The 22031-nt window shown below is 39.6% G+C and overlaps 1 protein-coding gene and 1 pseudogene across 6 annotated transcripts in view; both read left to right on the top strand.

Moving 5' to 3' along the window:
* Window positions 1-22031, top strand: part of PSME4 (proteasome activator subunit 4) — a 96661-nt gene that overhangs the window by 71251 nt on the left and 3379 nt on the right. For 4 of the 6 annotated variants that reach the window (XM_058667784.1, XM_004580143.3, XM_058667783.1 and 1 more), the window contains 14 exons: window positions 24-153; window positions 778-859; window positions 4240-4393; window positions 4887-4956; window positions 5761-5886; window positions 6409-6561; window positions 10145-10249; window positions 10686-10777; window positions 11895-12026; window positions 12302-12510; window positions 14131-14216; window positions 15173-15301; window positions 16575-16730; window positions 21363-21528. In XM_058667784.1, coding sequence (XP_058523767.1) covers window positions 24-153; window positions 778-859; window positions 4240-4393; window positions 4887-4956; window positions 5761-5886; window positions 6409-6561; window positions 10145-10249; window positions 10686-10777; window positions 11895-12026; window positions 12302-12510; window positions 14131-14216; window positions 15173-15301; window positions 16575-16730; window positions 21363-21528 — 1790 coding nt within the window. Of the gene's footprint in view, window positions 1-23; window positions 154-777; window positions 860-4239; window positions 4394-4886; window positions 4957-5760; window positions 5887-6408; window positions 6562-10144; window positions 10250-10685; window positions 10778-11894; window positions 12027-12301; window positions 12511-14130; window positions 14217-15172; window positions 15302-15420; window positions 15684-16574; window positions 16731-21362; window positions 21529-22031 lie in introns of those variants that run through there. The other 2 variants (XR_009245953.1, XM_058667785.1) reach the window with 2 other exon arrangements.
* Window positions 13703-13800, top strand: LOC118760745 (U6 spliceosomal RNA; annotated as a pseudogene).

Here is a 22031-nt window from a genome sequence, read left to right as displayed (position 1 = left end):
ACCCCCCTTCTTCCCCACCAAAGGCCCTGGAAATTTGAGCACATAGGCATTGGACTGCTGTCTCTGCTCCTGAGAGATGACCGAGTGTTGCCTCTTCGTGCCATACGGTTTTTTGTTGAGAATCTCAACCATGATGCAATCGTAGTTCGAAAGGTAAAAACTTAACATTGCTTCAATCTTGGTTTTGGGAATATTTACTTCAGCTAAAGTCTTTGAATTGTTTACACACTGTGCATACCTAATAAATACTTTTTTAAAGTGTTGATTTTAGCTCTTCCCCCTATTGGCTATTATTATAATAAATATGTAATCACATAATTATTGTAACAGGAAGCACTGTATAGGCTAATGGAAAAGGCCAAGACTGAAAAATTAGGAAATTAGCTATACAGTATTTTCTGGAGTAAAAAGAAATCAGGACATACAGCTTTCTAGTTTGACTCTGAAAGTGTTAGAGGTGAGACAGAGGGGATTGGGGCTGTGGCCTACTGTAGTATTTTCGAGAAAGATCTTTAAAAATCATTGGGATGAGACTTTAAGGCTAAACAGATACTGATTTTAAAATAATACCCAAATTTTCTAGGTTGAGAGACTAGTATGGTAAGGTTCAAATGTAAGAACATTTAAAAGCATTACTCCAAGTCAGATTCAGCACACAAATAGCTATATTGCTGGATGTCGGTCTTACAGATAATCCAGCTTCTGTATCAGGTGAAACAGGTGGCAGTTAAGAGGTCTAATAATTTATACCTATCCCATACCTGTTTTCTTCCTTAGATGGCTATCTCAGCTGTTGCTGGTATTCTCAAACAGTTAAAAAGAACACACAAAAAGCTGACTATCAACCCTTATGAAATCAGTAAGTATTACTGACAATAGTTAATACTGTTTTTTAATATAAATTAGAAAATCTGTCCTGGAAAGGCTTAAATTCTAGTTCTGGACCTCAAATAAGGACTTTATGGATATTAACTGAAGGAATAAACTATACTATAAAGCCCAGTGCTGGCTTAACTAAAGCAAGTGACATAAAATTTACAAAGCACAGTTTGTCCCATCCATTAATCCGTTGTGCTAGTTATTTTTTTTTTTAATTTATTTTATTGTATTGTTGTTGACAATCTTTACATAGTTAATTATGGTTTAAAAAAAAGGTTCAGGGGGTATAGGGAAGTGGGTAATACTATTATGTCCATATTGTTTCCATCATGTATCTGAGGTAAAGGGGGATATTGAGGGAGAAGCCCCACCCAGTTTCCCGCCCACCCCAAGTCCCATATGTGGGTCATGCTCTGAGATATTTGCTCAAGTGGTTTCAATAGATCTCCAGTTATGAATCGCTGCCAGTTTTGCTCAATGAGGTCGTCCACTGATTGATATGGTCCATTATAAAGTCTCGGTTTGCCCCATATTTCGCTGCCTGTTCTGTCTTCTGTCTTTTCTTGGTTAGAGTTCTGAGTCCAGCAGTTCAATTGGGGAAATCTCCAAAGAAACTTTGAGGTATTCCCAGACTAGATTCTTGTATGTTCTAGCAAGCACAGTGCCCGGCACAGTCCATCACCCCGATCAGCTGGTGGTTTCAATTGCTGGGTCATTCTCTTTTCAGTCCCGAGTTGCACTGGAACCAATGGGTATTGCAGTCCAGTCTGGTTCTGCCCAGGACATACTCGGCCCTTCAACCAGTGGGAGCTGCAGCCTAGTCGGGGCGACCCACAATAACCCCCACCAGGCCCGCCCCCTACCCTGGCTTGCCAGTATGTGTAGCAGACTAGTCCAGTCTGCCCCACACCGTATTCGGCTCTTGTACTTGTCAATGGGTATTAAAGCTCAGTTCCATCTAACCAACTCAACCATCCAGCCTTCACGGATGTTGTTGAGTGCCTCTGTCTAGCCACCCCAGCCCCCATCCTAGTTTTCATGCCCTCCCGCGGGAGTAGTGACCCAGGAAGGGGGAACCCACTTTTTCCCTCCCAGGTCTCTCTCAGTCCCGTTTTATGCACTCTTTAGATGGTTCTGTGATTTGACTTGACAGAATTAGTCCCCAGTGCCAACTTCTGCCAGCTGATGCTGCAGCTAAGCCTAAACATCCCTCATCCACTCTAATTTATGCTTGCACCCGCAGGAATAGTCAGCCCAGCCTGGCTTTTCCCTAATATAGTCCACATGCAGCGCACAGGTGTTGCAGCCTTGCTTAGTCTGGTCTGTCCCCATCCCAGCCCACGCTCTCCAGTGGGAGTAGCTGTCCGGCAAGGGGACCAGCCCCTTAATCCCCCTGCCAGCTCTGCCCCTACCTTCCCGGATCTCCCGTGTGCTGGTTGGGTGCTGCAGTCAAATCCAGTACAGGCAACCATGCCCTGGCATTCCATAATGTGTACTGGTTTTGTCGCGACCAAACCCGGCTCAACCCACATTCTGTTCTGGTGATCGGATTTGCCAGTGCATGACATGAACTGATTCAGCTTGGTCTGCCCCTGACCCAGGCCGAATGTGTGCCAGTGGGAAACTTTCCATGGCCTATTCTGGGCTGTTTCCTGTCATGCTTCTTGCGCTTACCTGCAGGGACTGTGTCCTGCCAGAGGAGTTGCCCAGGCTCCTCCCATCAGAACCCCTCCCAATGCCAGATTTTGCGCATACCAGGGGGGTCCTTGAGCCAACCCTACTCAGTTCACCTCCTGTCCTAGCAGGAACAGTGGCTTTTCCTGGCTGACTTTCACCCCATTCTGGTTCTTGTTGTTGGATGTTTCAGCCCAGCCATGGCTCGTCCATACCCACATATGGCTCAGTAGGGGGTTGAGACCCAGCCTAGTCAGTCCCACATCTACCCTGGTTCTCCATGACACCAGATGGTGTTGGGGTCTGAACTGGCCTGGTGCATCCAATCCCAGCCCACACTGGTGCCTCGGGTGACTACAACTGTTTCCTAGATAGAACGCAGCCCCCATTCCAGCATACGCGCCCCTTGGTGGGAACCTCAACCCAGTTAGGATGTCTCCTTACCTCCCCAATTGGGCCTGTTCCAGGCCGTAAATCACGTACTTGCCTGTGGTTGCTCTGAGGACCAGTAGGTTGTGCTAGTTATTTTTTTTTTTTTTTAAAGATTTATTTTATTTTTATTACAAAGATATACTGAGAGGAGGAGAGATAGAGAGGAAGTGGAGCTGCCGGGATTAGAACCAGCGGCCATATGGGATCAAGGCGAGGACCTTAGCCACTAGGCCAGGCTGCCGAGCCCTGTGCTAGTTATTTTTACAGCTGTATTTTAAACTACTCAAAATACTATGATCAATTTATTAAGCATTTGTGTCTTGGAGTTAAGGTTAGGGACAAAGTTAATTTTCTCCATTTTACCCTAAATCTTTCTTATTTTTTCTTCTTTCAGTTTATTCTAGAATAAAAACATTGTGTTTGGTTGTCATGTTTCTTGAATTTTCATTTAATGCAATGTTTTATTTAATAAAAAAAAAAGAGGGGTATTTATTCTTATTAGAAAGGCAGATTTACAGAGCAAAGGAAAGACAGAAAAGTCTTCCAGGCCCAGTGGTAGCCTAGTGGCTAAAGTCTTCACCTTGCATGCACCAGGATCCCATATGGGAGCTGGTTCGTGTCCCAGCTGCTCCTCTTGCTATCCAACTCTCTTGCTTGTGACCTGGTAAGGCTGTTGAGGATGGCCCAAAGCCTTGGGACCTTGCATCAATGTGGGAGAACCAGAAGAGTCTCCTGGCTCCTTGCTTCAGATCAGCTCAGCTCTGGCTACTGCGGCCACTTGTAGAGTAAACCAGCGGACGAAAGATCTTTCTGTCTCTCCTCTCTGTAATTCTGCCTTTCCAATAAAATAATCTTTAACAGAAAAAAAAAAAAAAAAAAAGGAAAGATCTTCCATCCACTGGTTCACTCCCAAATAACCACAATGGCTAGATCTAAGACGATCCCAAGCCAGGAACCAGGAGCTTTTTCCTGGTCTCTTTTGTCAGTTTAGGGTCTGAAAGCTTTGGGCCGTCCTCCACTGCTTTCCCAGGCCATGACCTATCTGCTTCACTTCCTATTCAGTTCTTACTAATGGCCTGGGGAAAGCCGCAGAAGGTGCTATCAACATGTAAGACCCAGATGAGACTCCTGGCTTCAGCATAGCCCAGTAGATGGAATATGTCTCTCTCTCCCCCATTTCCTGTGACTTTCAGAATAAAGACATATTTTGTTGTTGCTGTTATTAATTATCAAATGTGATTTTCTTTGCCTTAGGTGGATTTCCCAAACCTGCCCAAATTCTAGCTGGTGATAGGCCTGATAATCATTGGTTGCATTATAATAGCAAAAGTATACCAAGAACTAAAAAAGAATGGGAGTCAAGTTACTTTGTGGAAAAAACTCACTGGGGGTACTACACCTGGCCAAAGTAAGTTATAGCTTGTTGTGTACCTGTGGTTAAGTAGTCTTTGTCATTAATTTGTTTTATCATATGTAGATAATGAGGGGAGGTTCAGAGGCACTTGAACTTTTTTCTCCTCTCGTCCTCTGTTTCTTTTGCTCCTGCCAATGCTGTGCCTCATTCCTGCCTCTATCCTTGTGCTAAAAACCTTAGCCTTCCTTTATTCCCAACATTATATGGCTAAGGAAGCTGTTAATAGCTGCTCTAAATTATATTTCTACCTATTAATATTAGAAATGCCTCAAACCAGCCTGGAGAAGTACTTAGTGCATTGTTGACTCCAGTAGTTTATGTATTGGGACACAATGATCTGATAGATTTTTAAGGTGAAGATTGTTATTGGTTTTCTTGTATCCCCAAACTTAATATCTAGTCAGGGTTCATTAAAAGTGCCTTCTAATGCTTTCTATCCATGAAGCTCTTAATATTTTTATGCATATTATAAACTCTTACTGTATAGGAATATGGTTGTTTATGCTGGTGTGGAAGAGCAGCCTAAGCTTGGCAGAAGCAGGGAGGATATGACAGAGGTAAGCATCCATTACACCGTAGTTCAAATGCATCCTGTTTTTGGCCACTGATATATTTCAGTCTCAGTTCTGGTCTTTTTTCTAGTTTATGTATTTGGGTATAGTGTTGAGTAAAGCTTGATGAATTATACTCCTCCTCCTCCTTCCTTGCACTGGTACTGGTTGATAACGGGTCTTGATGTATTCTATGGTTGTTCTCAAGTTAGTGTTCTACTTAGCACTCACTTGAGTAATGCTTTGTGTAGTTAGCTGCTAATTTCTTGTATCCATTTTTTTCTGAAAAATAAAGCCTTTTAAAGGATAAGATGATAATTGACTTTTAGGTTTTATTGCATTTAAAATGAGCAATGAATGTTTATAGATTTAATTCAAAACTTTGGTATATTTAACTTAACACTTAGAAAGTTAATTAAGTACTTGTGCCTTTTGATTTGTGGTGTTACACAAACAGGGAGGTGAGTTGTCAGTTTAGTTTACAGTTTGGTTGGCACAGTAGCATTAGAAACTCTGTTAATAAACAGAACATTTGTTGTTAATAATCTACCATTAAGAAATGGAATCCTGAACTTGGGGGAATGTGAAGAATGACTTTTAGTGTTTTTAAGGATTCAACATTTTTAAAAAAGAGGTAGTATCTTGGTGCTAGGAAAAGGCATTTTAGTACTGTAAGAACTGGAAAAATTATTTTATAGAAATACATAGCCTAGTATTGAGTATCAGAGATTTAACAATTGATTAAAATTTTGTTGGAATCATATTTTTGAATTGTTTTTGAAATCTGAATTTTTTTTTTTAACTTTACAGGCAGAACAAATTATATTTGATCACTTTTCTGATCCTAAATTTGTTCAACAGTTAATTACTTTTCTATCTTTAGAAGACAGAAAGGGAAAAGATAAGTTTAATCCTCGACGTTTTTGCCTCTTTAAGGTAACTTTATTATTTGTCTACTGTCCTTCATAAACTCTGTGGCTGTTCAGTTTGTAGGTTCATGAGTTCTAAATGTTTGAGCTTAGCCTTAACTTCATCTAAAATGGCACTAAAATTTTTTTTATCAGTTATGCTGATATTGGGTTAATGTCCAGAAATTTCTTTTAAAAACAAGTGTTTTAGTATTTGTTTTTAATGTTTGTAACTAGTACTGAAAGCCAAAAAACCAAGACAATGCATTTTACATCTGTTTGCTTTTTTGAAGTGTAAAATTTTAAAGTCAAATTGTTAATGTATATTTAATTACTTATATTTTTAGTTGATATATAAAAAAATTACAATTTTCTTAGCATTTTAACTTTTAGATATTGTTAGAGCAGTTGAGTCCTTAGTTAAGTTCTAAAGGACAAGGGCTTGGTGTTTTTAAGTGCAGTAGTGACATAGAAAATAATTTCAGTCGCTATGATTACAATTTCTATGATATTTGAGTTCTGAAGGTTTTTCTTTACTTGGTTTTTATAGGGTATTTTCAGAAATTTTGATGATGCCTTTCTACCAGTTCTGAAGCCCCATTTAGAACGTTTGATTGCAGATTCACATGAAAGTACCCAGCGATGTGTTGCGGAAATCATAGCTGGTCTAATCAGAGGCTCTAAGCATTGGACATTTGAGAAGGTGATGCATTTTTATAGCGCATTCTCTGTTTAAGCTACATTATCTTTTTTTGTTGCTGTTTCCAACACGTTAACTACTGATGCTTAAAATATGTGATGTTTGATTCCGTGAAATGTGCTTTTCACTACATGGTAGTGATCTAGAGGTGATACTCAGCATCCTTAAAAATTGGAATTGTTGGACCCATCACGGTGGCCTAGCGGCTAAAGTCCTCGCTTTGAACGCCACGGGATCCCATATGGTTGCCAGTTCTAATCCCAGCAGCTCCATTTCCCATCCAGCTCCCTGCTTGTGGCCTGGGAAAGCAGTTGAGGACAGCCCATTGCCTTGGGACCCTGCACCCGTGTGGGAGACATGGAAGAAGTCCCTGGCTCCTGGCTTTGGATTGGCACAGCACTGGCCATTGCACTCACTTGGGGAGTGAATCAATGGACAGAAGATCTTCCTCTCTGTCTCTTCTCCTGTCGGTATATCTGACTTTGTAATAAAAATAAATAAATCTTTTTAAAAAATTGGAATTGTTTAACTGCTCGAGAAAATCAGGATAGATTCTAGTTTCTCTTGGAAAAATGATAACTGTCCTAAAGCACTGGCCCCACTGTATCACTTAATTAGAGCTGCAAATGATCTCCTTTCCCTGCATTCTGGTGTTCTTGCTCATCCATGTTGTTGCTCAGTTAGTCTTATACAGCTTGAACTTGAAGCGGTTTTAGAGTATCATTTTTTTTATTTTATTTATTGGAAAGTCAGATATACAGAGAGGAGGAGAGAAAGAGAGGAAGATCTTCGGCCCACTGATTCACTCTTTAAACAGCTGCCACAGCTGGACCTGAGCCATTCCGAAGCCAGGAGCCCTGAGCCTCTAACGGGTCTCCCACACAGGTACAGGGTCCTAAAGCTTTGGGGCACCCTCGACTGCCTTCCCAGACTACAACCAGGGAGCTGGATGGAAGCAGGGCTGCCGGGATTAGAACTGGTACCCATATGGGATCCCGGCGCATGCAAAGCAAGGACCTTAATCACTGGGCTACTGTGCCGGGCCCAAAGCTATCAAATTTTTAAATCCTAATACCCAATTTTGACACCTCTCTTACTTTAATTTATTAACAAAATGCACCAAGGTGAAAATTACCTGAAGAGGTGTCAAGACTTTCTGAATATAACGCAGGCCACTGTTTTCCAAAGATAAACATGCTTTTTGACTAGAGCTTATAAGGATTGTGAACAGTGTAGTCACACAGAACAGTTAGTGAAAAGTAAGACTGGAGACACCAGTTGGGGTGCCCAGAATTATATATTGGAGTCCCTGAATTTGAGTCTCATTTCTGATTGAGCTTCCTGCTAATGCATACTTTGGGATGTAGTAGGTGGCTCAAGTACTTGAGTCGTTGGCAGCCACATGGAAGACCTTGCTTAAGGTCTGGGCTCCTGGTTTTGATGTGGTCCAATATCAGCAGTTGCAGGCATTCATATAGTGAAGCAGCAGATTGACAGTTTCTATGTTTCTGTCACTGTCAGCTTTTCAAATGAAAAATAAAAATTTAAGCATAATCTTATTTAAATGTATTACAGACATCTTTTTCATCCTGTCTTTTCTTTTTTTCTTTAAGATTTATTTATTTTCATTGGAGAGGCATTGTAGATTTACGGAAAGGAGAGACAGAGAGAAAGATCTTCCATCCACTGTTTCATTCCCCAAATGGCTGCAAAAGCTGGAACTGGGCTGACCCAATGCCAGGAGCCAGAAGCTTCTTCTGGGTCTCCCACAAAGGCACAGGGTCCTAAGGCCTTGGGCCTTCCTCCACTGATTTCCCCAGCCACAGGCGGGGAGCTAGATTAGAAGTAGAGCAGCTCGAACATGAACCAGCACCCATGTGGGGTGCCAGCACTTGGAGGTCAAGGATTAGCCAGTTGAGCCATTGTGGCAACCACTCATCATGTGTTTAATAGGACCACCACCCTGTAATTTTTTTTTTTTATAGATTTATTCAGTTTATTACCAAGTCAGATATACAGAGAGGAGGAGAGACAGAGAGGAAGATCTTCCATCCGATGATTCACTCCCAAAGTGAGCCGCAACGGCCGGTGCTGCGCCAATCTGAAGCCGGGAACCAGGAACCTCTTCCAGGTCTCCCACACGGGTGCAGGGTCCCAATGCATTGGGCCGTCCTCAACTGCTTTCCCAGGCCACAAGCAGGGAGCTGGATGGGAAGTGGAGCTACTGGGTTTAGAACCGGTGCCCATATGGGATCCCGGGGCGTTCAAAGTGAGGACTTTAGCTGCTAGGCCACGCTGCCGGGCCCCCCAGGACCGCTTTTTAATTTCCTGTTTTCTAGGACACATGTTATGAGTTTTTCTTCTCAATCAATTCCTGGTGCTAGCTCTGAAGTCTTACATCAAACCCTTCCTCCCTATTTGTCCTTTTTAACTAACTTGTGTTCTGTAGGCCTGCAACATGTACAGATCTGAGAAGTTAAGATCAAAGGTCCCACCTCAGATGATTCAGGATTTACATTTGTCAAGGTTTAAGGTGACCCATTAACCTGTGTAAAATACCTGTTTACATATATTCATAGTCTCTGTACAACCAGAAATTTCTTTTAAGGCTATTTGTAGTAATCTAAGACTTTAAAATTATAGATGCTACCTCTGACTAATTACTGAATTGTATCAACATGCCATTGCTTTGTGTTTTAAGATTCAGTCAAGTGACCTTGGTAAGCACAAAAAATTGAAAAATGTTTCAGCCCAACATACTATTTCATTTAAAAAATTGAAGAGGAGGGCCTGGTGCAATAGCGTAGTGGTTAAGGTCCTTGCCTTGAATGCGCCAGGATCCCATATGGTCGCCAGTTCTAATCCCGGCAGCCCCACTTCCCATCCAGCTCCCTGCTTGTGGCCTGGGAAAGCAGTCGAGGATGGCCCAAAGCTTTGGGACCTTGTACCCACGTGGGAGACCTGAAAGAGCTCTTGGCTCCTGGCTTCAGATTGGCTCAGCCCCAGCCGTTGTGGTCACTTGGAGTGAACCATCAGACGGAAGAATTTCCTCTCTGTTTCTCCTCCTCTCTGTATATCTGCCTTTCCAATAAAGATAAATAAAATCTTTTTAAAAAATGAAGAGTCAATTGCAGTAAGTGTGAAAGAGATTTTACAAGAAATTACATAAACTGTCTCTTCTGAATAAATTTTCTGGGGAAAAAAATTCACCTGTAACTGGATAGTACAATAACATGGTTAGGAGCTTTCCTGGATTATTTGAATCATTTTAGGGACCCACATGGTGGCATAATGTTAAGCTGCCACCAGCATTCCACTTGGTTGCTGGTTTGAAATTTGGCCGCTCCACTTCCAGTCCAGCTGTTTGTATTAGCAGCAGCAGCCAGATTTCAAATCACCAAAGCATGTGAGAGACCTGGATGAAGCTTCTGGCTCCTGCTGCTGGCTTCTGACTAACTCAGGCCTGGCTAAACAGTCACTTAAGTGATATTTCAATTTGTGTGTGTGTATATTTCCAGGAAAAGATTATTGAAGAAAAATATTCTGAATGTCAGTAAGTCTTACACTTGGATTTTGTTTTGAGCAGGTGGAGAAGCTTTGGGAACTTCTGTGCCCTCTGCTCAGAACAGCTTTGTCCAACATCACAGTAGAAACTTACAATGACTGGGGGACTTGCATAGCGACTTCCTGTGTGAGTTCTCCTGCTTCCTTCTTTGTCTAACTTTTCTTACTGTGCTTCATTATGTATGAAATCTCATCATACCGCTAAATCTTGAAATTTTACTCATTCTTTTGTCGTATTATATAATTAGAGATGGTTATATTCAGCCTTTCAAGTAACCTTGAGTAATAACTCAGTGATTAGATTATCTATGGTGTGGAAATGCATTTTTTTAAATTAAATAATAAATCAAACTGTATCTATAGCTTTCATGTTGGGTTCATAGAAAGTCTGCATAGCTAACACTACATGAGCTATGATGATTAAATTTGGATTTGACTCAGTTTTATTCAGTCAGTTTTATTTTCTTCCTCGTTTATATGTATTTCTAAAATTTCTACAACATTCTGTATATTTGCTCACAGATTTGTAGGCCCTCTGTTTACTTATTATATTTTCAACACAGGAAAGCAGAGATCCCCGGAAACTTCACTGGCTTTTTGAGCTGCTCTTGGAGTCGCCATTGAGTGGAGAAGGAGGATCCTTTGTAGATGCCTGGTAAATAAAAAGAAAACTGATGAGCTTAGCACAAAAGGTTTTGTGTTAAATTGATGTGTAGATGAAAATGAGCTGAATTCTCTTCAAGGCTAGAAGGAGTTAATTATTTTACTTCTTTTGGAAGATAATATGATCCAGTTCAGTAATATAGGGTACCTAGTAGACGTACCTCTCAACTGAGAATGAGGAAAAATATAGGCAGTCTGAGCAGTTCAGTTCAGATGTAAGTTAGATCCAGCAGGCTCCTGTTGCCTCTTCTATTGAGATTGCTCATGTACCTTGACTTTTCAACATGTTTGATTTGTTGTTCTTTTCAATTAAGAAAATTACAAATAACAGAGAAATTGTTTTAAGGAAAACTGGTTTGTTGGGGGACATGAAACTGGAAAAATTAGTGAACAACAAAGAATTCTAGAAAACTCCTCATTAAAAGGAGGTAGGTTCACAATGGCTGGGACTAGGCCAGGCAGAAGCGAGACAGGAACTTCTAACAGGTCTCCCACATGGGTAGCCAGGCCCAAACACTTGAGCCATCTTCTGCTGCTGTTATCAGGTCATTAGCAGTGGGGTGGATGAGAAGTGGAGCAGCCAGAACAGTAACCAGTGACTGTTTGGAATACCGGGATTGCAGACAGTTGGCTTACACCACAATACCAACCCCTCAGTTAGTCACTATGTATTTTTTTTTTTTTTAAAGACTTATTTATTTTTATTGCAAAGTCACATATACAGAGAGGAAAATCTTCCGTCCATTGATTCACTCCCCAAGTGACCACAACGGCCGGTGCTGCGCCAATCCAAAGCCAGGAACCCTGAACCTCTTCTGGGTCTCCCACTTGCATGCAGTGTCCCAAGGCTTTGGGCCGTCCTCGACTGCTTTCCCAGGCCACGACTTTAGCCACTAGGCCATGTCACCGGGCCCTGTATTTTGATTTTATAGTAGTAGAAATAAATGCAACTGCAGAAGAAATGGGATTTCCATGTAGATGCTGTTTTGAGTTGTAGATTTTCATTAGTAGAGAAAGTAGGCAAATTTCAAGTGAATATAAACAGTCTGTGTTGCTAAACTGAAAAGACAGAGACTCTTACCCGTATCATTCCTGTGGTTAAATTTTAGTCGGCTTTACGTACTACAAGGTGGCCTTGCCCAGCAGGAATGGAGAGTACCTGAACTATTGCACAGACTACTGAAGTACCTGGAACCCAAACTCACCCAGGTTTATAAAAACGTCAGGGAACGAATAGGGAGGTAAGTGCTGTTTTTTCTGTGATAGGCATATCTCTTCAGTTCTTTTTATGAATTTTAAAAATATGAATCTAAGTGATGATTGTGATGCCAATTAATTCATGGTGTCCTCTTCTTCAAATTTTGTTAATCATTGTGTTGAAGGAAACAGGATCCTCTAAAAGTAAACTATGGTAGCATTGTGCTTAGAAGCCAGAACCTGAGACCTTCTGCAAGAACTGTCTTGGGAAGATTGACTTCTGGAAGCTTTTCTTACAGTTATGTATTTTTTTATACAGTGTACTGACCTACATATTCATGATAGATGTGTCTTTGCCAAATACTGCGCCAACAACATCCCCTTGTATCCCTGAGTTTACTGCTCGAATCCTTGACAAATTGAAACCCCTCATGGATGTGGATGAAGAAATTCAGAATCATGTTATGGAAGAAAACGGAATTGGGGAAGAAGATGAACGAACTCAGGGCATTAAACTTTTAAAGACAAGTGAGTGACTAAAATTATTAGAAATTTACTTGAAAACAAATATTTTTATTGTCTTATGAGTTTATTTCCCCCCACACACTTTTATTTTAATTTTTTTACTTTTTAGTTAAAATAATGTAAGATAATATTTATTGTTTTAACAGTTTTACATATACAGTTTGATGACATTCACATCCAATTCTAGAGTTCTCTTCATGTTGCAGAGCTGAAACTATCCCCATTAAGAAGTAACTTAGCATTCCTTCTGCCTTTCCCTCAGCCCCTCTCAACCACCATTCTACTAAGAAAAATTTTCCTGTTCTAGGAAGCACATGTCAGTCAGCTTGTACAGTGTTTGTCCTTTTGTATCTGGCTTACTTGACTTTGCATTAGTATTTTCAAGGTGGATGCCATGTTTTAGAATGAGCCAGAAATACAGTGCTACTACATTTTTATGCATTTATCTATTGCTGGGCATTTTAGTTGTTTCTATTTTTTGTTTTGGTGTGTAAATACGTGAGAGTTGAAATGTTTCTGTATTCTCACCAATACTTGTTTTTTGTTCTTGTTCTTTCTCTCACGTGCGCAATAATTCTAATGATATGAACAAGAGTCTTATTGTAGTCCTGATTTGTATTTCCCTAATGACCAATGATAACTTAATTCGGTTGTTTGGTTGTTGTTGAGCTGCAGTTCTCTATATAGTCTGGAAATCAGCTTCTCATCAGATACGTGATTTATGTTTTCTCCCTGCAAGTTGTGTTTTTACTCTCTTGATACTGTGTCTTGATACCTTGGAAATCATTACCAAATCCTAGTGTAGAATGCTTCTGTAATCTTAGTTTAATTTAGATTTTAGTGCACTAAGTCAGTGTTTGTACATAAGGTCAAGTAAAGTGTCCAACTTTGTTTTTTTCTTATGAGCAGTTTTCCCAGCACTGTTTGTAGGAAAGACTATTCATTCTGCATGTAACAATCTTGGCATTCTTGTCAAAAATTGGTTGTATTAAAGGTTTGTTTCAGTATTCTGTCTTTTATTCCATTAATTTTATACATCCCTAATACTGTAATCACACTGGTAATTACTGAAACTTTGTAATAAATTTCAAAATCAAAAAGTACAAATCATGTACATCCCTCCCCACCCCCCGATATTATTTTGGCAACTAGAGCTACTACTCTGTTACTTTTATATGTAAAATTGTTCAGGTCCTTGCTTCCATAGCACAAATACTACAATTGGAAAAATTCAAAGATTAGCTTGGCTTCTGGGCAAGGAAGACACAAATTTATGGAATGTTCAATATTTTATAAAGAAATAATTGTTCAAGAATTCTAATTTTCTTGGATACTGACTTAGCTAGCTTAGGATTATTGAAGCCTAGTTTATTTGGTATGGTATTGGATGGGCTGCCAATAATTTGCACTCATTCTGGAGGAGTGAATTAGCTGACAGTCTTCATAATGAGTCCTATTATGCTAATGATCAATATGTATCGAATTGATAAAGTAGGATAGGTTATTTGTTATGATATTGAAAAGCTATCAGAGTTGTTATCTGACAGAGGATTACCATAGTATTCTGCCTTGGCTCCTAATTAGGTAGTAAAAATTGACCTCTGCATGTTTCTTTCTAAATAGTATTGAAATGGCTAATGGCAAGTGCTGGAAGATCCTTCTCTACAGCTGTGACAGAACAGCTCCAGCTTCTGCCTTTGTTTTTTAAGGTAAGGTTATACACAAAATTACGAATGTATCCTTCTGCTATCATAAGGAGTATGCTTCTATTTTATGGTAGTATATTTTTCAAATATAGGCACAACAGATTTTGATTAGATTCTCTTAATTAGAATAGGTCAGTATATTCATTGAGCAAATGTTTGACAGATGCAAGGAAGTTTTACAAAGAAGAATTTCTGAATAAAAATAAGTTTAGGAAAAAATTAAAAGAAAAGCTATAATATATTTCAGATTAACTATTTTTTTTAATTTATTTATTATTTTTAATTCATTAATTACATTGTATTATGTGACACAGTTTCATAGGTACTTGGATTCTCCCCACCCCTCCCCAAACCCTTCCACCATGGTGGATTCCTCCACCTTGTTGCATAACCACAGTTCAAGTTCAGAGATTAACTATTTTTAAAAGGAATTATTATTTTTCACTTGAAAGAATTAGATATCTTCCATCCCTTTTCACTCTCAAATGGCCGTAATAGCCGGAGATTGGCCAATACAAAACTAATTTTGTTTTAAAGGTTTATTTATTTTTATTGGAAAGACAGATATACAGAGAAGAGGAGAGACAGAAAGGAAGATCTTCCATCCAATGGTTCGCTCCCCAAGCGGCCACATTAGCCAGAGATATGCTGATCCGAAGCCAGGAGCCAGAAGCTTCTTCCAGGTCTTCCAAGTAGCTGCAGGGTCCCAAGGCTTTGGGCCATCCTGGACTGCTTTCCCAGGTCCCAGGCCACAGGCAGGAAGCTGGATGGGAAGCGGGGCTGCCAGAATTAGATCCAGCACCCATAAGGGATCCTGATGCATGCAAGGCAAGGGCTTTAATTGTTACATTATCATGCTGGGCCCAAAGCTAATGTTTTGTTTTTATTTCATGTGAGATGCCTTTGTTCTTATTGTCAGTTATTTTTCAGTGTGTCTCATTTCTCAATTGTTGTTCTAGATTGCTCCAGTGGAAAATGACAATAGCTATGATGAGCTGAAGAGAGATGCAAAACTATGCTTATCACTAATGTCTCAGGGGTTGCTCTACCCTCATCAAGTGCCTTTGGTGCTTCAGGTGCTAAAACAAGTAAGAGCATATAATGATACTGTTTATATAATTTGATTAAGAATCCCAAAAGAATTTCATCATGACAACTGTGATGAACTCATACCTGATCTTTATTTTTATTTTCAATTTTCTTTCAGTATAAAGAATCATTTATTAAGCAAGGAATCAGATTTAACTCTGTACCTGGCTCTGCCACCAACTTCTGTGACCTTGAGCAAGTCACACAAGCCAAAAATTATGTATATGTACAAAGAGCTACTTAAGCCAGCATCTCACATATGAAGTGCTTATGAAGAATGGGGATGGCAGTTGTCTTATCATTTCCCTTTTCTTCTACTTTTATTTCTTGGTCTGTTCTAGATAAACATACAATGAGTATGTATTTTCTAATTGCATTTTTAGTGTGTGGTGAACCAGGTTTATCCAGGTCATACACATGTAATATAATATTCCTATAGGTTTTAATTTTGACTATCATTGAAAAGTATATTTTAACAATCTAAAATGATTGTTTCAAATTAGTGGTTTTTAGTATTGTTTACTTTTAAGATCCTATCTAATAATACCAAAAGAAAAATATCATCTTTAGCAGAGTTATGAGTCATTAATCGTGAATAGTTTCTTTTGTAAGATTATTGTCATTTAAGTATTTATTTTCTTTTTATTCTTTGTATCTATTTATTTAGTTTTTAATTTTTTTATTTTGAATTTTTGAATTATGTGGTACAGTTTTTGTATAGACTGGAATTCTACCCCCCCCAAATTCCAACCCCCCAAACAGAATTTTCCCCTTTTTGCTACAATGGTATAGTCCTTTATAAGGAATCATAATTCCATCAGTCTTATTTAAGTGTACCCCAACATTGCTCGTACAATGCCAGACAGTCCAGCATCCCTTTATCTACACATTTCCAACAGTTTCATTGGGAATCCATCTTTCACCTGGAAGCAGGGATGCATGTTGCATTATACCCCCACATCTGGATATGGTAGACCCCAGTACTCCATCACTGTACATTTCCATAAATGAGAAGCCATGAAACAAGGTCAACAATCGGTATGAGTTAAAACAACAGCCAAGTATTTCTTTTCTTACTCTCTACCACATTATGCATTTTGAATAACTTACCTCAAATAACTCATTGAATATTTTAGAAGGAAATGTAAGACAAACTTGCCCTAAAATACATACTGTGAAAGTAGAATTAAATTATGACTATTTGTGTGTGGCATTATTATCTGCCATTATATTATTGTTTATTTTCATTGTTGTACTTATTTCTCACTGCAGACAGCAAGGAGCAGTTCTTGGCATGCGAGATACACAGTTCTGACCTACCTCCAGACCATGGTATTTTATAACCTCTTTATTTTCCTAAACAATGAAGACGCAGTTAAAGACATCAGATGGCTGGTTATAAGTCTTTTGGAAGATGAACAGCTAGAGGTAATATTTAAGTTATAGAAAATTAGAGTTCAGTTATTTTAATGAAACCCTCAGGGTTTCCCATTTGGAAGCTTATTTGCATACTGAGAAGATGCTTGTATGTTTTTCAAGATTTAATTGCCTATTTTAAATTCAGAGTTGCAGGGAGAGGGAGAGAGAAAAGGCAGTCTTTTTTTTTTTTTAAGATTTATGTATTTTTATTGGAAAGATTAATAGAGAAGGAGAAACAGAGAGGAAAGATCTTCTATCTACTGGTTCACTCCCTAAGTGGCTGATGGACTGAGCTGATCTGAAGCCAGGAGGCAGGAGCTTCCTGCAGGTCCCCCACGCAGGTGCATTGGACCATCCTTAAATGCTTTCCAAGGCCATAAGCAGAGAGCTGGATGGAGAGTGGAACAGCTGGGACAAGAACCAGTATCCATATGAGATCCCAGCGTGTGCGAGGTGAAAACTTTAGCCACTATGCTACTGTGCTGGGCCCAGAAAAAGCAGTCTTTCATTTGTTTGCCCACTGCCCAGGTATTTATGGTAGTTGGTGCTGGGCTAGGCTGAACCGGGCTCAAGATCTTCATTCAGATATCCCACACATGTGGCAAGATAACAATGCTAGGGCCATCCTTCTCTGCTTTCCAGGCCCTGAGGAGTGATCTGGATTACAAGTGGAGCAGCGAGGACACAAACTGGCATCTGTGCAGTGTGCCAGCATTGTTGACAGCCACTTGACCTGCCACAGGACAACACCAGCCCCAAGTTATTTTGTATTAAGACAGATTATTAAGAGCAACTGTTTAGTTTTAACATAACACTTAGTAGTTTTCATACACTAAATAGAATTTCCTGGAATAAAAACATTGATAATGTTCTTGTTATGTCTTGCATTGAGAGCACTGAAAATAGACTTCATCTGCAGGAAAATAGGGGTGAAAATTTCTCCACCTTTCTGATCTATCCAGTTTTCTTACATTTTTGGAGTCAATGTATTCTAGTCCCTAGAATACTCACAAACTGGTTATGACTGTCTGTATTGTGTTTGAAGCTGAAGAAATGGAAATGGAAAGGTGGAAGTCCCAAAAGTCTTGGTTTTCTAACTGTAATTATTATAGTACTTACTTTAAAATTTATAATTTTTGGAGTTTCTTTTAAAACATTTTTATACGTTATATTTATATTTTCTCATACAGTACACACAGCTTTTATAACCTTGACATTTATTAAAACCATGTTTTTCAAATAACATGTGATATTAAATAACAGTAATAATGAGCTAAATCTAAATCATGATAAGAAGAAAAGACCTGCTAATCTAAATGAGAATTGCTGTAAGAAAGTACTTTTCTGGGCCTGGCACAGTAGCTTAGTGCCTAAAGTCGTTACCTAGCACACACCAGGATCCCATATGGGCACCGGTTCTCATCCCAGTGGCCCCGCTTCCTACCCAGCTCCCTGCTTGTAGCCTTGGAAAGCAGTGGAGGATGGCCCAAAGCCTTGGGACCCTGCACCTGCCTGGGAGACCTGGAAGACGCTCGTGGCTTCTGGCTTCGGTTTGGCTCAGCTCCGGCTGTTGTGACCACTTGTAGAGTGAATCAATGAGTGGAAAATCTTTTTCTCTGTATTTCTAACTTTCCGATAAATATATAATAACTTTTAAAAAAAGGTACTTTTCTTAATTAAAAGAAAAATTTTCAGATGTGAAAGGAGAAAGTATTTATACGTGAGAAAGCTAAATTGATTATAGTTTATTACCTTATGAAATTAATTACAAGGGTGCTGCAAAAAGTCCATAGCAAATAAAATTACAAGTAATTTTGGAATCAGTTTTGTGGCTTGGCGAATTAAGCCATTGAATGCAGCTATGGTATCTCCTATGAGTACTTCTGTACAACCTCACCTCATTCTTGCCTTTTAAATAAAGAAGTCCTGTTTTAAGAGTAGTGAAATTGGGCCCGGTGGCATAGCCTAGCGGCTAAAGTCCTCGCCTTGAAAGCCCCGGGATCCCATATGGGCGCCGCTTCTAATCCCGGCAGCTCCACTTCCCATCCAGCTCCCTGTTTGTGGCCTGGGAAAGCAGTTGAGGACGGCCCAAAGCTTTGGGACCCTGCACCCGCGTGGGAGACCTGGAAGAGGTTCCAGGTTCCCGGCATCGGATTGGCGCGTACCGGCCCGTTGCAGCTCACTTGGGGAGTGAAACATCGGATGGAAGATCTTCCTCTCTGTCTCTCCTCTCTCTGTATATCCGGCTTTCCAATAATAATAAAATCTTTAAAAAAAAAAAAGAGTAGTGAAATTGTTTACACCTTTTAATTAGTAATCGTAACCTACCAGAAAACTATACTACAATATGACAAGTTATGAATTAGGAGTTTTATCTAGTATGGTAATAAGAAGGTGAACGTATTCCAACAGGAGGCGAGTATAAAAACATCACAGTGGAGCTGGTATTGTTTTGGAGCTAGTAGACGCTGCTGCGTGGGATACCCACATTCCACATTGGTGTGCCTGGGATGAAGTCCTGCCTCTACTTCTTTTTTTTTCCACATTTTACATTTTATTATTATTATTATTATTATTATTATTATTATCAGTTCCATAGGCTCCTGGTATTTCCCTTATCCCAGCCCCAATTCCCACCTAGTTCCTCTGTATCAGGCCTGTTGGGAATTCTGTGCCCCTCCTGGATCTTGTTTCCCAATTCTTTCTCCAGATTAGGGAAATTTTCCTTTATTATTTCATTAAATACATTTGCAAATTCAACTTCTCTTTCTGCACCTTCTGGGACTCCCTTAACTTTTTTTTTTTTTTTTTTTTTTTAAGATTTATTTCATTTCCATTACAAAGTCAGATATACTGAGAAGAGGAGAGACAGAGAGGAAGTGGAGCCACCGGGATTAGAACCAGCGGCCATATGGGATCAAGGCGAGGACCCCAGCCACTAGGCCACGCTGCGGAGCCCTCCCTTAACTCTTATATTTGGCCTCTTAATAGTGTCTTTCAGTTCTTGAATACTTTTTTTGGCCAGATCCAGCTCTGCTTCCAGCTTTTTGTTTGCTTCCTCCTGATGACAGGAAATATCTTTCAATTCTGAGATTCTTTCTTCTGCTTGCTTCATTCTATTTTCGAGACTCTACACTGTACTTTTAATTTGCTCTACTGTGTTCTTAATTTCTGATATATCAGCCTTGATATGCTTTATTGCTGCCCTGGTCGAGCTGGAGCTTTGCTTTGATCTAGTCCTAGCTGGTTCAGGTATTTAGGGAGTGACCAGAGGATAGAGGATCTCTTGCTCTTGCTCTACCTTTACAAGTAAAAATAAATTTAGAAATCATGGTATGTAAACTTTGTAGGAAGTAGTATGTCCAAAAGACAGTAATCATGAAAAACTTACAATGACCTTTGGAAGAAATATACATAAAGACAAATATTATGAATATTTGGAAATGTTGAGATTTATATTTAAAATGATAATGACTATTACTGTCTTTTTTCCTTCTCCGAAATGGAATTTCCAATTTTAAATGAACCACTATTTAGTGCTCCTATGAACTGTGTCTGTGGTCCAACAGTAACCATTGAAATTTATAAGTAAACTGGGTGAAATTATCTACAGTGTATTTCACTCATAGAATTCAGGTGGGGTTTTGCATTTTTGTTACCAGTCAAAAAAAGTACACCCTGATTTTAGTGTCAGGTTTGTGGCACTGCTATTATAGTTAGAATCTTTATGAGAACTATCAGTGGAGAAAGTAATTATGGAGAAATACAATTTTTTGCTTAAAATACTTGAACTTTTTGCCCCTCTAGTCCTAATGTAGCTTGTTTTTGTTTTTGCTTTTTAGTTTTGTTTTGGTTTGTTTTGTTTTTAAGATTTGTTTTTATTTGAAAGAGAAAGATCTTCAGCTGCTGGTTCACTCCTCAGATTTCCACGGTGCCTGGAGCTGGCCTGGTGTGAAGCCAGGAGCTTATTCTAGATCTCCCATGTGGGTGCAGGATGCCAAGGACTTGTTCCATCCTCTGCTGCTTTTCCAGGCCGTAAGCAGGGTAACTTGATGAGGAGTGGAACAGTCGGGACACTATCTGGTATCCACAGAGGATGCCAACGTTGTAGGCTGAGGTTTAGCTCGCCTAGACCAGGATTTGGCCCCTATTTGTTTTGAAAAGCAGGGTTCTAGAGAGAGGGTTCGAGATGGAGAGAGATCGATCTTCTGTCTGCTCGTTCATTCCTAAACTGCAGTGACCAAGGATGTGCCATGCTGAAACCTGGATGAGCTCCTAGATCTCCCACATGGGTACAACTCCCAAGAGCTGGGCTGTCTTGCACCTCTTTCCCAGGTGCATTAGCTGGATCAGAAGTGAACATTCAGGACACAGATGTACTCATATGATATGCCAGCATCAGAGGAAGTGGCTTTACTCACTGCACCGCAGCACTGTCCAAGATTTTATCCATGTTGAATTGAAGCCACAGATCCTTTGAGAATGTCATGAAACCGCTGTACAGAGTGTACAAAATATTTGCATACAGTATTCATTTGCACATCACCCTGTGTCTGTTATGCCCTTAGACTGAAGATCTCTTTTCTTTTTTTCTTTCTTTTTGTTTTGTTTTTTTTTGTTTTGTTTTTATTATCTCTGCAGGTTCGGGAAATGGCTGCTACCACTTTAAGTGGTCTGTTACAATGTAACTTCCTTACCATGGACAGTCCTATGCAGATTCATTTTGAGCAACTTTGCAAGACAAAACTACCTAAGAAGAGAAAACGAGACCCTGGTTCTGTGGGAGACACCATTGGTAACACTGCTGGTAGGAAACGCCCAGGTTCTTTTGGGACTTAACTAGTTTTGATGAGGCTTACTGAACAAATATGTATGTACCCACATCTATACAGGAAATACATTCCTACTTTGGAAGAGTTTTGTATCTAGAAAACAGGGCCTGGAATATAAGAACTAAAATTGAGATAGATAGACACAAAGGGACTTGTTCATTCCTAGCATACAAATTAATCAAGGATACCTCTCACTCAAAGTAGCTTTAAAAGAGATCCAAAAGTGAGTTGTAGATTGGAAATACTATTGGTCAAGTGGTTGGATGTAAAGTTCCTAACTGCACATTATATTAGAATATTTCTGTGGAATTCTAATGCCAGTATGCATTCTGTAGTTTCTGTGCTTTAGAGAGATGTTTTTATTATTTTTATATCTTAGTTATACCAAGTGATGTCATTTACAATTTTGGTTACTCTGAAGCTTACTCTAACTCCCTGTTCTCTTCTGTTCCTGTGTATGCATGTAATATACTTACAG

This window comes from Ochotona princeps, chromosome 8, assembly GCF_030435755.1.
Source record: "Ochotona princeps isolate mOchPri1 chromosome 8, mOchPri1.hap1, whole genome shotgun sequence".
Lineage (NCBI taxonomy): Eukaryota > Metazoa > Chordata > Mammalia > Lagomorpha > Ochotonidae > Ochotona > Ochotona princeps.
The sequence above is the reverse complement of the archived record's forward strand: the minus strand, read 5'-3'. Positions and strand labels throughout refer to the sequence as shown.